The sequence below is a fragment of the Papio anubis genome, chromosome 18 (genome assembly GCF_008728515.1).
Source record: "Papio anubis isolate 15944 chromosome 18, Panubis1.0, whole genome shotgun sequence".
Taxonomy (NCBI): Eukaryota; Metazoa; Chordata; class Mammalia; order Primates; family Cercopithecidae; genus Papio; species Papio anubis.
In genome coordinates this window covers 72,030,502-72,045,647 of record NC_044993.1, presented here as the reverse complement: position 1 = coordinate 72,045,647, position 15,146 = coordinate 72,030,502, and the positions used below count along the sequence as shown (strand labels likewise).

The 15,146-nt window shown below is 60.1% G+C and overlaps 1 protein-coding gene across 3 annotated transcripts in view; it reads right to left on the bottom strand.

The window, feature by feature from the left end:
- Positions 1 to 15,146, bottom strand: part of PKD1 (polycystin 1, transient receptor potential channel interacting) — an 82,744-nt gene that overhangs the window by 5,793 nt on the left and 61,805 nt on the right. For 2 of the 3 annotated variants that reach the window (XM_031658580.1, XM_031658579.1), the window contains 12 exons: positions 8,876 to 9,496; positions 8,446 to 8,602; positions 8,018 to 8,270; positions 7,698 to 7,893; positions 6,015 to 6,185; positions 5,785 to 5,928; positions 5,481 to 5,691; positions 5,264 to 5,390; positions 3,757 to 3,873; positions 3,617 to 3,669; positions 3,211 to 3,392; positions 3,040 to 3,133 (listed from right to left, as the gene is read on the bottom strand). In XM_031658580.1, coding sequence (XP_031514440.1) covers positions 3,040 to 3,133; positions 3,211 to 3,392; positions 3,617 to 3,669; positions 3,757 to 3,873; positions 5,264 to 5,390; positions 5,481 to 5,691; positions 5,785 to 5,928; positions 6,015 to 6,185; positions 7,698 to 7,893; positions 8,018 to 8,270; positions 8,446 to 8,602; positions 8,876 to 9,496 — 2,326 coding nt within the window. The remainder of the gene's footprint in view (positions 1 to 3,039; positions 3,134 to 3,210; positions 3,393 to 3,616; positions 3,670 to 3,756; positions 3,874 to 5,263; positions 5,391 to 5,480; positions 5,692 to 5,784; positions 5,929 to 6,014; positions 6,186 to 7,697; positions 7,894 to 8,017; positions 8,271 to 8,445; positions 8,603 to 8,875; positions 9,497 to 15,146) is intronic. The other variant, XM_031658581.1, reaches the window with a different exon arrangement.

Here is a 15,146-nt window from a genome sequence, read left to right as displayed (position 1 = left end):
ACGACGGGCCCCCCCAACCCTGCAAACTATGACTGGGTCTCGACTATCCAATGAGCATCTCCACAATCTAGAGGCCAGTGTGTCTCTCCCATGCAGTTTTATGGCCTAAAATTAATTTTTGGACAAGGAAACATATAAATGCCTTTCAAATCCCAAGTGTGCAGGGCTCCCTGGGGCCAGAGATCTGCTTGTTTCCAGGAGCCAATGATCACCGAGGCTGTGCCACTGCATCAGGGCACCATGCTGACATGCCCAGTCCCAGAGCTGCTAGAGAAGAGGTACGGAGGCAGCAAAGATGCGCGAGGGGGAGGACGAGACCAACTGCGACATGCTGAGTCCTAGGCTCCCTGGGCGCTCTCCCACACCTGCGCCCTGGTCAGCCTATCACCGAAAGAACCGCCTGACCCGGGGGCCACACTGCACTGACTGCTTGCTGTTTTGCTGTCTCTCAGAGGATAAAAGGCACTCTTGGCTGGGCACGGTGGCTCAGGCCTGTAATCCCAGCACTTCAGGCGGCTGAGGAAGGAGGATCACTTGAGCTCAGGAGTTGGAGACAGTGAGACCCTGTCTCTACAAAAAATTTAAAAATGACCCAGCCTCAACTTAGCCAGGCGCAGTGGCTCACACCTGCAATCCCAGCATTGTGGGAGGCCGAGGTGGGTGGATCATGAGGTCAGGAGTTCAAGACCAACATGGCCAAGATGGTGAAACCCCATCTCTACTAAAAACACACACAAAAATTAGCCGGCTGTGGTGACGGGCGCCTGTAATCCTAGCTACTTGGGAGGCTGAGGCAGAAAACTGCTTGAACCTGGGAGGCAGAGTTTGCAGTGAGCCGAGATCGTGCCACTGCACTCCAGTTTGGGCGACAGAGTGAGACTCTGTCTCAAAAAATAAAAAATGACCCAGTTTCAACTATTCCTTTATAGCAACACAAATGACTCGGTCTGACTCGGAGAGCAGGCTCTTGCTGGCAGAGATGGAGAATGGCTGATAGGGAGGCATGGGGTGGCCAGGAATGCCAGAGCAGAGGTGCTGCCAGGACAGAGGGTGCAGGCCCAGGCACAGGGAAGGCCATGCTCTGCATTGGGAAAGGAGCCACAGGATGCGCTGGAGGCTGGAGTGAGGAAGGATGCAGAGGGGTCCAGGATGAACCCAAGCCTCTGACCTGGTCAGCCCGAAGCATTGTCTGAGCAAGGGACAGCCAAGGGTTGAAAAAGCTGGGAGGGCGAGGGCCACGTGCTGTGTGGCTGTGGAGTCTGAGCTGCCACCAGAAATTCTCGCAGAAGCAATGAATCTGGATTTCACAAAGAGCTTTGGGCTGGAGATACCTTGGGCTGGTCAGCTGGTAGTGACTACCCCTGGATTTCCCCATACTCTGTATTTTTAAAACCGACTGGCAATTTATTCATAAAGATGCCCTCGTGTCATGGTTATCTGCCTTTTGCAAATCAGGAAGTTTTCCTTTTTGTCTGAGTCCAGGGGCAGTTCATACCTCTTTAGTTCCTAGTTGCTTGACAATGAGAAGCACTCAAAGGAATAACACAGAAATCAAAATAGAAGTGGATGGAAAAGCCACGCACCACTTAGTGCCAGGGATATGTTCTGAGAAATGTGTCATTAGGTAATTCCGTCGCTGTGCAAATGTCTCAGGGTGCAGTTACCCAAACCCAGACACCGCAGCCCCTGCGCATGCAGGCCCTGTGGTGTGGCCTGTGGCGCCGCGACTCCGCACCTGCACTGCGTGCCACCGCACTGAATCCTGCAGGCAGCTGCAGCGTGACGGCAGGGCCGTGTGCGCCTCAGTGCACCTGAGCACAGGAGGGCACGGCAGAGCCCGGGGTCACAGGCATGTGTGGTGCACTCTGCCAAAGGCTGGGTGCGCATGACTACATACAAGGTCTCCATATGACCCTTTGTTGATAGGTTGGAAAACAACCAAGAAATTGAGAAAAAAAATTTTTTTTTGAGATGGAGCTTCGCTCTTTTGTGGCCCAGGCTGGAGTGCAATGGCGCAATCTTGGCTCACTGCAGCCTTAGCCTCCCGGGTTCAATCGATTCTCCTGATTACAGGCGCCCGCCACCACGCTTGGCTAATATTTTGTATTTTTAGCAGAGATGGGGTTTTGCCATGTTGGCCAGGCTGGTCTCGAACTCCTGACCTCAGGTGATCTGCCCACCTTGGCCTCCCAAAGTGCTGGGATTACAGGCGTGAGCCACTATGCCCGGCTAATTCTGTACTTTTAGTAAAGATAGGGTTTCTCCATGTTGGTCAGGCTGGTCTTGAACTCCCAAGCCCAGGTGCTCTGCCCGCCTCAGTCCCCCAAAGTGTTGGGATTACAAACGTGAGCCACCGCGCACAGTCCTTTTTTTTTTTTTTTTTTTAAGACAGAGTCACACTCTGTCGCCCACGCTGAAGTACAGTGGCGCAATCTCAGCTCACTACAACCTCTACCTCCCAGGTTCAATAGATTATCCTGCTTCAGTCTCCTGAGTAGCTGGGACTACAGGCACCTGCCACCATGCCTGGCTAATTTTTTGTATTTTTAGTAAAGACAGGGTTTCGCCATCTTGGCCAGGCTGGTCTCGAACTGCTGACCTCAGGTGATCCACCCACCTCGGCCTCTCAAAGTGCTGGGATTACAGGCATGAGCCACTGCGCCCAGCCAAGAAATTCTTTAAAATACAAATAATCAAAAATGGTCTCAAAAAGAAAAAAATGGGGTATTTAAAAACCCACCCATAATTTCTCACTGCTCTGAGACCAAAATAAAAACGTGGCTCCGGCCAGCCTCACACAGGAGCCTTTCTGCTCCTCCAAAGCCCCATGCACCTGCTCCCTCCCTAGAGGGAAGGTTCTCACGCCCTGGAGGATCCTATGAGACTCTTTCCACAGACAAGAAACCGAAGGCTCAGAGAAGTGAAGTGGTGCAACCACAGCCCCCAGCCCACCCCACCCACCCCAGGGACCACAGCTGCCTGGCCTGAGTCCCGGCCCCTCCTCCGGCATCACCCCTCCCCCGAGAGCCGGGCACTCACAGGCTGGTGAGCAGGTCCGTTTCCATGTGGGTGTCTTGGGTGGGGGCCGGGCTGCTGACCCCTTTGGCAAGGACCTGCTGGATCAGGTCTTCATCTAGAGACACAGGAGGCACTGGGTGGGCCCAACTGCGCAGGTGAGCTTCAGAGCCCCCTCCTCTCACCCCAGCTCACCTGATGCTGAGGATTTCGCAGGCGAGTAGGGGCTGGCCAGGGAGAAGCTGTCCTCCTCTGGGCCCAGCCCATGGCCCGCCTGGCCCCGTGCCAGCTGCCGCGGGTTGCTGCCCACAATGGACGGGTCGCTGAGCAGGTCTGGCCAACTGAGTGTTCCCTCGCTGGAGGGCCAGCACACCAGGCTGCAGGTGGCGTGGGTCAGCAAGGTGCCAGGGGATGTGTCACCCACGCACTGCACCCCCGTCCAGTCACGCATGCACATGCTGGGCTTCTGAGCAAACCCGCTCCCAGGCGGTGTGACCACATGGAGCCACAGGCACCCAGCAAGGACATGCAGCCCGCACACCCCCAGCACTCCAGACACAGTGACCTGCACCAGGGCTCAAGGTTGCTCTAGGGAACCCACCTCTTAGAATCATCCAGAAATAAGTCACTCTTCATCTGTCCTGCAAAGGCCTGCTAAGAGGTGCACAGTGTCTTGAGACCAAGCTGCCCCAAGGTGGCAGGACCCCCAGCCCAGCCTGGGACCCCCAGTGGAGCCCTCACCTCAGCGTGGAGCCCCGAGAACGTGAGGAAGGAGCTGTCCAGCACGGATGAGTCCAGGCAGCTGTCGATGTCCAGTACCTGCTGCCTGGCAGGCGTGGGGCTCAGGCCCCCAGCCACCTGCAGGACAAGGGCAGTGGTCAGCGGGCAGCAGCTCAGACCTGCTCAGGACAGGGACAAGAAGCCACCTCCTCAGCAGACAGGGCACAGCCCAGTGCCATCTGACAGAATGTTCTAGAATGGTGCATATATGTGACATCTGCACTGTCCGTGATGGCAGCCCCTTGCAACGTGTGCCACTGAGCACTTGACAGGCGACTGGTGCAGCTAAGGAACAGAGTTTTAAATTTCATTTATTATGTTTAGACGGAGTCTCGCTCTGTCACCCAGGCTGCAGCGCAGTGGCACAATCTCAGCTCACTGCAACCTTCACCTCCCACATTCAGGCGATTGTCCTGCCTCAGCCTCCTGAGTAGCTGCGATTATAGGCGCCTGCCACGATACCCAGCTAATTTTTTGTATTTTTAGCAGAGATGGGGTTTCACCGTGTTGGCCAGGCTGGTCTTGAACTCCTGACCTCAAGTGATCTGCTGGCCTCGGCCTCCCGAAGTGCTGGGATTACAGGTGTGAGCCACCATGCCCGGCCATCATTTCATTTTAATTAACTTAAATATGACCAGCCACATGTGGCCTCCGGTTCCTGCCATGGACTCAGGAGCAACCCCTCCTGGTCGTGGCACACGTGCCTTCTGTGTGTGCTGCTGGGGTTGGTCTGCATGTGACCTGCTGAGGTCCCCCGTGTGTATTCCTAAGGGGTGCAGCCTACCATTTCTGTATGAATGGGAAGAGTTCCCACCTGATGTATTTCTTGGAAAGAGTCTGAAGGATTGGTGTTAATTCTTCTTCAACTGTTTAGAAGAATTATATACTGAAGGCTCTGAGCCTGGGCTTCTCTTTGTGGGAATTTTTTTTTTTTTTTTTAATGTTTTATACAGATGGGGTCTTGCTAGGTTGCCCAGGCTGGTCTCAAACTCCTGGACTCAGATCCGCCCACCTGAGCCTCCTGAAGTGTTGGGATTACAGGCGTGAGCCACCGCGCCCGGCCAGCGGGAGGTTTCTAAGGGACTAACTCGGCCTCTTCACTTGCTGTAGATGAACTGAGATTTTCTTCTGAAGAGCGTTTCAGAAGCGTGTGCAGCTGTGAGCTCGCTTCTTCTGAGTTATCTGGTGTGCTGCTGTGCAGTTGTCCGTACCATGTGCTTAGGTTCTGTTAATGTCTGCAGGGTTGGGCAGTGAAGTGCCCTCGTTCTTCATGATTCTGGCATCTGAGTCTTCTCTCTTTCTCCCTGGTCAGTCTAGCTGAGGCTGCTCAAGTGTGTTGACCCTTCCCGAGAGCCAGCCTTTGGTGGGCACCTTTCCCTCTGGCTGCAGTACTGGAGAGTGGCCCTGGGCGTGGTGCCGAGGCCCAGGCTCCATTCCCAGTACTCCCGGGTCCCTAGCCCCAGCCCACCTTGCTCCGGGACATCCGGAAGAGAAAGAGGACGGCCAGGTAGATGGGATAGACAATCACGCTGGACACCAGGCCAACAGCAACTGTGTCGACGCTCAGCGGGCGCAGCCTGGACACACGCCCCGCGCTGTGTGGAGGAGAGGAGACCACACAGGTGAGGCTGAGGGGCAGGAAGGGCTGGGCAGGAAGAGGCTGTCCCGACCCCTATGGCACCCACCTGTAGGTAGAGTCTCCAACAGCTCCGTACCACACAGCGTTGGCGCCCAGGAAGAGGCAGATGAGGACGACGCAGCAGGTGGCCCTCTGGATGCGGGTGAAGCGGCTGCGAGGTGGCCGGTCCCATATGGAGAGCCAGATGTGCTTGTCAAAGAAGCCGCGCTGCAGCTCAGCCACCAGCAGGCGCCGGAAGCGCAACAGGGCTGCGTCGCCTGGGGGCAGGGAGGGCCCAGCTGCAGGAGGCCGTGAGGCAGGACCACCCCGCCCAACCTCCCACACAGCAGGAACATGGAACCAGGCCTTACTCGCCACCAGCACCTCCTTCTCCACCAGGCCCCCGTTGGCCTCCGTCTCCACCGACAGCCAGTCATTGACCAGGAAGAAGGCGCTGCGGGCTGTCTGCAGGTCCCTGACGATGACGTGCTGCAGGAACCAGGCGGGGCTGAGCCCTGCAGAGGTGCGGGAGGGAGGTCAGGCTCGCAGGGCACCCCAATGCGGGGGCAGAGAGGCAGAGCTCCGCAGGGTCCGCACAGACCTTTGTTGTCGTGCCACACTCGGATCTTCCACACGCTGCCCAGGCTGTGCGGGGTGGCGATCTGGAAGATGTCCAGGCTGTTGCGGTGGAAGGCTCTGTCACCGTCCAGGTGCCGGTGGCCGCTCCGGCTGTCCACCCCATACAGCATAATACCCACGTGGGCCGTGGTACCTGGGGAGCAAGAGGGAGGGGTGGGAGGCTCAGTCTGCTGCCCAACACGTGTGGCATCCCAGGCAAGTTGTCCCAGCTTTGGCCTCTGTGCACTCAAGATGCCACATGGGCAGTCCCGGCTTTACACGGCTCTGCCACACATGAGGGGCTGCGGTTACTGCAGGTTGTCCAATAAACAGCAAGGCCGCAAGGACATAATTAAATTACACGGAGAGAACTGTAACTTGTGACATGCAAACACGGCTGCACACATCTCAGTCCACACCACAACCAGTGACCCTCCCTGCACACCCGTCCACGCCTGTCACACCACAACCAGTGACCCGCACCACACACCCGTCCCTCAGTTCATGCACAGACTACAAAGCGTGAAGCTCTGTCCCCTCCTTCTCTCCCAGTGACAGACCCAGGTGACAGTTTTTTTTCTTTTTTTTTTTTTTGAGACAGAGTCTTGCTCTGTCGCCCAGGCTGGAGTGCAGCAGTGTGATCTCAGCTCACTGCAAGCTCCACCTCCTGGGTTCACACCATTCTCCTGCCTCAGTCTCCTGAGGACCTCGGACTACAGGCGCCCGCCACCACGCCCAGATGATGTTTTGTATTTTTTACTAGAAACAGGCTTTCACTGTGTTAGCCAGGATGGTCTCGATCTCCTGACCTTGTGATCTGCCTGCCTCGGCCTCCCAAAGTGCTGGGATTACAGGCGTGAGCCACCGTGCCCGGCTAACAGTTTTAAAAAGTAGGTAATCAAAACAAAGAACTGGCCAACGAAGATGAAACCACAGCACTGACATAAAAAATGGGAACACAGCTGGGTGTGGTGGCTCATGCCTGTCATCCCAGCACTTTGGCAGGCTGAGGCAGGCGGATCACCTGAGGTCAGGAGTTTGAGACCAGCCTGGCTGACATGGTGAAAAATTAGCTGAGTGTGGTGGCGGGCGCCTGTAGTCCCAGCTACTCAGGAGGCTGAGGCAGGGGAATCGCTTAAACCCAGGAGCTGGAAGTTGCAGTGAGCCAAGATCACGCCACTGCATTCCAGCCTGGACAACAGAGCAAGACTCCATCTCCAAAAAAAACAAAAACAAACAAAAACAAAAAGGTTATTGAAGAAACAGCCACGGGGAGGCTCTCTGTCTGAGAGACGAGCTATGCAGTCAGGATCGTGGGTAGATGCAGTCTCCTGCAGTGGTAGCAATGCTCACCTCTGCACAGGCTGAGCTCATGTCACTTGTGGGGCCACGCTGCTATGCAAAACGTAGGCTGCCCACCCTGACTGACTGGCACCTACTTCCAGCTAGGAGCTGTCCTAGTTCTCAGGGACAGTGATTATTGTGTTATATCACAATAATCCTGGGAATGACAGGGTCATTCCCAGGATTAACACGAGCCCTTCACACAGCACTGCAAAAACTGCCTTGTTCTGACACCTGTGACGAGACTCACTCCCAGAGGGTGCAACCCGCACAGCCAGTGAGAGCAGGGGAGGCCCTGCCACCCCGCTGCGCTCTCTCTCACCTGAGCCCCGGCCCCAGCCTGTCTTGACGAGGATCTCGTACTTGAAACGGCCCCGCTGCCCACAGAAGGGGATGGCGCGGCCTCGGCTGGCATCCAGCTGGTCCAGCTTGTGCAGGATGGCGGCCATGACCGCATAGGTCACCAGGCACACAGCGCATGTCAGCATGACGATGTAGTTTACACCCGCTGTCGGCTCCTGTGAGGACACAGCCGCCAGGCCCAGGAGGTCACGTGCACGCGGCGCCTTCTCGAGATAGAGCTGAGCCCACCCAGGCCCTCCTCAACCCTGCAAAGGCTCCCAGGAGCACGGGGCCACTCACAGGAAAGACGAAGTGGACATGGCTTGGGGGCACGAAGAGGCTGGCACCGAAGGCGGTGAGGTGGCGGGTGAGGCAGACAGCCTGGTGGGGTGAGGTCTCCTCCAGGGGTAACAGCCCCTCCGTCCGCCACACCATGTCCTCCTCGCTGAAGTACTGGCACAGGGACGTGTACAGGCCCACGGACACCTTCAGCGCTGACCAGCGGAAGTGGCTGGTGAGGTTCAGATGGTAACTCCCCGCCTGGTCTCCAGTCCTGGGCGAGGAAGGGGCAGTGGAACTGAGCCCAGGCTCCGCCAGGTCAGATGTCAGGAGCCCAGAGTCCATGCCCGGTCCAGTCCCCTCGCTGCTTGCTGTTCCCATAGGGCCAGCAACCCGGGCAAAGCTGACCCATGACGCCCTGCCCTGCCAGGCCAGCCCACAGAGCTCACCCCGGGGCAATGAAGAAGGTATAGGGCCGGTGGTCGGCACCCTCCAGTGACTCTGGGCGGATCCTCCTGCTGGCTGAGCAGTTGTGCTCATTGGGCTGGGGCTCTGAGTGCAGGTAGACTGCCAGGTAGGGCTCAGGTTCCTCAGACAGGTAGCGGCCTGGGGGCAGCACATGCAGGTCAGACGCCCACCAGGAAGCTCAACCACCCGGGGGACACCCGCGACAGCCCTCCTGAGTCCGCCTGCTGCCATGGGCCTGAAAGGCCACAGGAGCCTCTGCGCCAGAGCTGGCACCTGCTTCTCCGTGGCCCCCAGCAGTCCATGAAGCAGAGAGCAGATTTCACCAGAAACACCCAGGCAGGCACTATGAGAAATGCCTTCCCCTCAAGAACGAGGCCAGGGGGCCGCGTGCGCCCCGCCCGCTGCACGCACCGTCCAGCAGCGTATAGTTGAGCTGCAGGTGCAGCCCAGCCGCAGGGTTGCTGCTGTCCAGGGTGACCACAGCACTGACGGAGGCCTGGGGCTGGACCACAGCGGAGTCGGCGGAGCTGCGGTGGCCCCTGGCAGCCCAGTCTGAGTTGTTGGGCACCTTCACAGTGATGGCGCGCTCTGAGGCCAGCCGCTCAATGGGGATCTGGGCCCCGGCCTGTGTCTGGAACGCCATTGAGGCCACTTTGGTGGAGACGGTGTAGTTGCTGATATAGCCGAAGGGAAAGGGATTGGAGTCCACCAGAAAGATGAGCTGCACCACGTCGCTGAGGTTGGCCAGGGCCCCGCTGAAGGCCTCGGGGATGGAGAAGTGGCAGCCAGGCCCTGGGGCACCGCCATAGCACAGGAGGCTCCGCGGGTCTGAGCGCTTGCCCTGGGCCACAATCTCCTCACCCGCCAGCGTCAGGGGCTCCTCGTTGAGGACGCGGGAGCGCATGAGGATGCGCATGAGGGCGGAGGTCAGGTTGTAGGCCTGGGATGCCACCATCCGTGATGGTGACTCGGCCCCCAGCTCTGAGGGCTGTGGCCCCCACACGTCCGAGCTGGCCAGGTGGATGAGGTCGCCTGCAGACAGGTGTAAGGTCAGTGCAGGGAGAGGGAGGCAGGGTGGGGGCAGGCAGAAAGGGGAGCCGGAAAATGGGGATCCTCAGGAGCATTGTTTCAGGAGGGTAATGGGAAGGAATCTGATGGGCAGAAGGAAGGGGGGGAAGGGTGGATGGATGGAAGAATGGAAGGGAAGGAAGGATGGAATGGAATGGACAAGGAATGGAAAGGAGATGGAAAGGATGGAAGGGGGAGGAATGGAAGGGATGGATGGAAGGAATGGAATGGACAATTGAGGATGCTGTCTCCTCGGGATGGCGTGGGCGCCACGGTGCCTGCAGGTCTCTGCCTGCAGGATGAGAGATCATGGCTTCCAGCTTGTGCAGCGCCTGCTTCAGGCATGAGCTGCATACGAAGCCCCTGCTGGGACTCCCAGTGTGAGCCGACAGTGTCCAGCCCCGGGCCCAGGGGCCCACTCCTGCACACACCCTCCCTCCCCACGCGGTGTCCTCACCTGGCTCCTCACCCCAGCCCCTGGGCAGCTGAGAGCCCGCCTGACTAGACCCCACAGCCTCCCCGGGCTACATCTTCTGGGGGTCTCACACCCAGGGCCTCTACTCGGGCCCACGCAGGATGCAGCCCAATCGGCCACACAGGGCACCTTCTTCACACGAGTCAGGAGAGAAGGGGAGGGGAGGGTGGGAGGCACAGAGCAGCATCTTCCCAGCCCCTCCCCTACAACTGCCCCTCTTACACCCTGGGTCCCCTGAAAGGCACCCTGGGTTCACGTGAGGACAGCAGAACGGCTGAGGCCACTTCAGGCAGGTCAGGAGACCAAGGAAGGTCACTGCAGGAAGGAGCCCAGGCTGCGCTCAGCTCCTCGCCAGCTGCCTGGCCCACCTGGTGGGCTGAACCCAGTGCCCTGGCAGGCATGTGGGGTGGGGTGGGCACGGGACCATCCTACCATGACTGGCCAGTGCAGCAGCTGCATCTGCTGGATGTCATCCACAGTGTGGACCCAAGAGTAATACCCAGGGTTCATGCTGGACGCTCTTAAGGGTGATCTGGGCCTCGGGCGCCGTCAGCCGCGGCTCGGCCTACCGCCACATCCAGGGCCTCGCCTCACCAGGCAGCAGGGGGGCACAGCAAGCCGTCGTGCAGGGCAGGAGGTCAGCAGGAGGCCAGCATGCAGCCCACCACCCTGGGGCAGAAGAGGCGCTGGATGCTGTGTGATGTGGGCACTGACCCATGACACTGAGCTGTTTTTCATGGACAAACAGGGTAAACACAGGGGCCGCCCTGGGAGCAGGGGGTGCTGTGGAAAGCAGGCACAGGAGTGGTGGCTGCTGGGAGCAGAGGGTGCTGCTTCAGGGCCTGGATTTGTCTGTGGGGCTCAGGAGCTCCTCCTCAAGAAGGCTCCAGGCAGGGGTGTACAGATCTGGTCCCCAGGACGCTGGGTAGATAATGCAGGTTCCCTCCCAGGCTGCACTCACACCTCTTTATTCAGCACAGTGACCAGGGCCAGGGAGTACTCGATGACATAAAGAATGGCCTGCCGAGCAGCCCTGGGAGCACTGGGTCAGGAGTCACATGCAGCCAGGACTGTGGGGTGCCTCCCGCCAGCCAGCCGGGCTGGGCTCTGGGAGGGCTGGCGTCGAGACCCGCGAGTGGAGGCGGCACGGCAGGTGGCAGTCCCAGGGCCCCTCCCACGCCTGGCTCACCTGTTGAGGGCGACCACAGCGGCTCCCAGCTGGTCCTGCACTATCATCGGCCAGGCCCACCCTCAAGTGTGGCTCTGAACCCGGGGCAGCACGGGCTCAGAGCTGGAGAGGCTGCCCTTGTAGACACAGAACTCCCTCACAGTGGCCCCCATGACAGCGCCACAGCAGCAGGGCATACACCAGTGGGCCGCATCTCTCCGCTGGCTATGCCAGCTCTGAGGGACTTACAGCATCACTGGAGGGCTCAGAGCATCACAGAGTGCCGGGATCCCACCGGCGCCCCCACGCAGGCCTCTTCCTGCACTCACCTGTGCATTCGGGCGCACCTTTGCGGTGAGGGCTGCACGCTGCCTGGCCGGGAAGAGGCGACGAGCCCCCAACGGCTGGGCGGGTTAGACAGGGCGGATGGAGGCAATAGCCTCTTCAGGAGTGGCCCAGCACCGTGAGCGGAAGGTGGGGTCCCCGGCCCTCACAGCACGCCAAGCAGCAATTCTCAGACGATGCCTGGCGGCTGCCCGTGGAGGTGGTGGTCTCATCCAGCACCAGCTGCCTTTGTTGTTGAAGGTACGCGTCGCCCAGCCAAGCAGGCAGGAGGGTGGTGAGGAGGCGGAACCTTGCTCCTGTCAGCCCTGCTTCTGCCTGCAGGTCTCCGGGCCTCGCCATGGGACTCCACCCCCCACCCTCAAGACACGCCCCTGGGCAACACTCTCACTCCTCGCTGGGAGCCACTGCTGTGCCGAGGCAGCGCCCTCCAGGTACACGAGGGAGCTCATGCTCACTCTCAGAGCACAGCCTGTGCCTTGTGACACTCCACTCCAAGGACACAATGGGCACCACCACTGATCAGCACCTGGGGATGGGAGGGGTTACCTCCTGGACAGGTCTACTCGGCCTGCTGGAAGGTCTGGGGACCCGTGGAAGATGCTGCTCCCAAACTCCAGGTTTCCCCAGGGCCTGCCACCTGTGAGCTCAGCCCCTCCCCAGGATACTGACCGGGTTTTCCACTCCCAACCCGGTGGCGGAAGGGCGACAGGGCAGAGAGAACACCGGATGTGTGTTCTGGTGTCCTGACCCAGCTGGAGCCTGGCAACAGGCAAGCAATGCTCACTGAGGGCCCCTGGAGGGGTGCATGTGGAAGGGACGGGCAGTGGAGGACTTCACAGTTCCCACGCAGGCCTGACTCACAGATTCCTGCACCCTGGGCTGGGGCCTGGGTCAGGAGGCTGAGTCGGGATGGAACCTGTTCCCATGCCCTCAGACGCACCCCTCTGGGCAGGCTCCAACTCAGCCAGCTGAGGAAAGCAGGGCCTGGGGAACAGACACCCGCTCTGGAGCACTAGCAGGTTCCCACTCTGACAGCAGTATGGAGCGCCATGGCTTCAGGGTCACCAGCCCGGCCGGTCCAGAGAGGAGCATGAGGGTGAGAAACCACCACTGCATCCGTGAACAGGGACAGGCTGGGGATACAGTGGCTGCTCCGGGGTGGGAAGGGCTCTGTGGTTGGTGGTGTTGGGGACTGTGTGGCTTTTACCAATTACTAGAGCCGCAGGGTAGCTTGATGATTACATGGAGCTGTGATAGGCTTCCAGCAGCTGTGCCAGAAAGAGGCTGTTGTGTTAAATAGAACTTGTATCAAAAACAAAGTTAGGGGAGAGCTGCACGCCTCTTAACACCTGCCAGCAGAAACAGCTGGTGAGCAGGGATGCTGGGCTGTCTGAGGCGCAGACTGAGGGGCTGGCTGCACTCTTACTGTCTGGTTGGTGGCCTCCCAGTCGTGGCCTTCCACACGTGAGAGGCCGAAGGGTGACCACACCGCTGCCAGCCGCTCCTGGGTGGAATGCGACCACGCTGCCCGGGCCCGGGGTCAGGGCACACTCCACTCAGCCTCCTCTGCAGGCTAAGAACAAGGGGCTGGGCGCTGCATAAGCCCCACTCCAGCCTCAAAGCAGAGCCTAGCCAGGGGACAGTTCTCGAGATCCTCTTCTCCCATGTTGGGATGAGGCCTCGCTTTGGCACTGAGGGACAGGCCAGCCCTGGTGGTGTGATGGGTGTTCTCTGGGCCAGGGCATGGGTGGGTGAAGAGCAGGGAGGACGGCCTCTGGGTAACGCACTGGACCTAAAGTCGCAGCTCGGCCCAGTGGAAACCGAGTGGTGTCTGGTCGCCATCCTCCAGGCTGGGGTCAGAGGCATCCGCCCCCATCCAGCACCTCAGGTCCTGTGTGTCTGACCACACGCCGCACGAGCCACCCTCAATGATGGGCACCAGGCGCCGGGCCACCGCCACGCTGGCCTGGATGCTCCGCGGCCAGTGGTGTGTCCCCAAATGACACGACAAACACAAAGCAGTAGTGCCCCACAGGCAGCCAGCCGCCGCAGCACCAGCTGAGGCCGCTCACGCCCACGCCAGGCAAGGCCACATCGGCTACGCCTGCCGCTGGCAGCTGGCAGCACGTACACTCCCAGCGTACTCTCGGTCTGGTAGGTGACGAAAGCCACGCAGGTCAACGGGCCTCCAGGTGGAGCTGCGCCTGTGAGCCAGCCAGATCAGCACCTGCAGGCAGACCACGCCCACCTCTGGCTCCGCACGCCAAGCACCTGGACAGTCACCGTGGCCTGCCACGGCTAGCTCTCACGCAGGGCTGGAGGCGTGCTCCCCACCTGCACGCTGTAGTCCCCTGGCCTCAGGTAGCAGTGCTCAGTCTGGGCTCATCTGTGTCTCCTGGCTCCCTGGGCCCCATCCCAAAGTCCCAGTGGTAGCCACACGCCGGGCTGGGGCTGGTGGCAGGCCTCTAAACCACGCCGAAGGTTGGTGTGAAGCAGGGCCAGCCCGCAGGGCCATTACACTGACGGCGCCCTGACCTCCAGCACCAGCGCAGGTTCCCTGCCCAGGGCTGAAGGCTGCCACCTGGATCTCCAGCAGTCCAAGAGCCACGTGGCATGCAGGTGACGCTCGCCGCCCGACAAGATGACTAGCTTAGCCTCCTGGACCTTCTGCAGGAGTAGTACCAGGCTTAGGGCGACTCCGAGAACCGGCCACACGGGCCAGGCTCCTCCCGTGCCTGTGGGAGTACGCCAGGCTCGCAGGCAGCTGGGCACCTGCAGCCCACCACAGCCTCCAGCACCACGACGCGACCCGCTGCCCCGGGCCCAGCTCACGCGGGTTTTCACTCCCGCACGCCACCACGCACCCGGCCACGGGGAAGCCGAGAAACGGGCCCCGAGCACCGGCTGGCCCCAATCGCACCTGCAGGCAGACGCCTGCTTCAGCAGCCAGCAGGATCTGAAATGGACGAAGGCCCGGTGCCACCACCTTGCTGCTGGCCCACAGCAATTCGCCCACGAAGGGCTCTCCACCGCGGAGGTTGTGTGGCTGAGACTCCAGCTGACTGGGCGGGGCGGAGGCGCTGAGCTGGACAGAGAAAGTGCCAGCATCCGGGAAGACCATGGTGACGGAGGCCACGCTTGTTGCCACTGGCAGCCCCAACACCAGCTCACATTGGTGCCTGTGGCCAGCTGCCCCCAGGAAGGGCACAGAGGACCCAGCCGCCACGAAGCTGCCTCCCACTCACCGGCCCTGATGTTGAGACCACTCACAGGCACCTGCACGCCCACTTCAGCACGTGGCGCTGGCCGAGTCAGCCGGGTTCCCGCCGACAGTGACCAAGTGCAGGCTGTATGTAGCTGCGCGGGTGGGGAACGGCTCCAGTCTCCCACCAACCCTCCTCTGGCGACCAAGTGTACAGGACACCACCGCCACCAGCCAGCTCGCACTTCGGAGGGTGACACTCTGTGTTGACGCAGCTGGGTTCGAGCGTCACCATCAGCCACCCCACAGGCTCCACGGGTCCACAGTGCAGTCGGCCCAGGCGCCCAGCATACAGGCCCGCAGCTGCACGCGGGTAGGTGCCAGCCTCGAAAGCAATACGTAACCGAACGAAGTGGGCTACCAA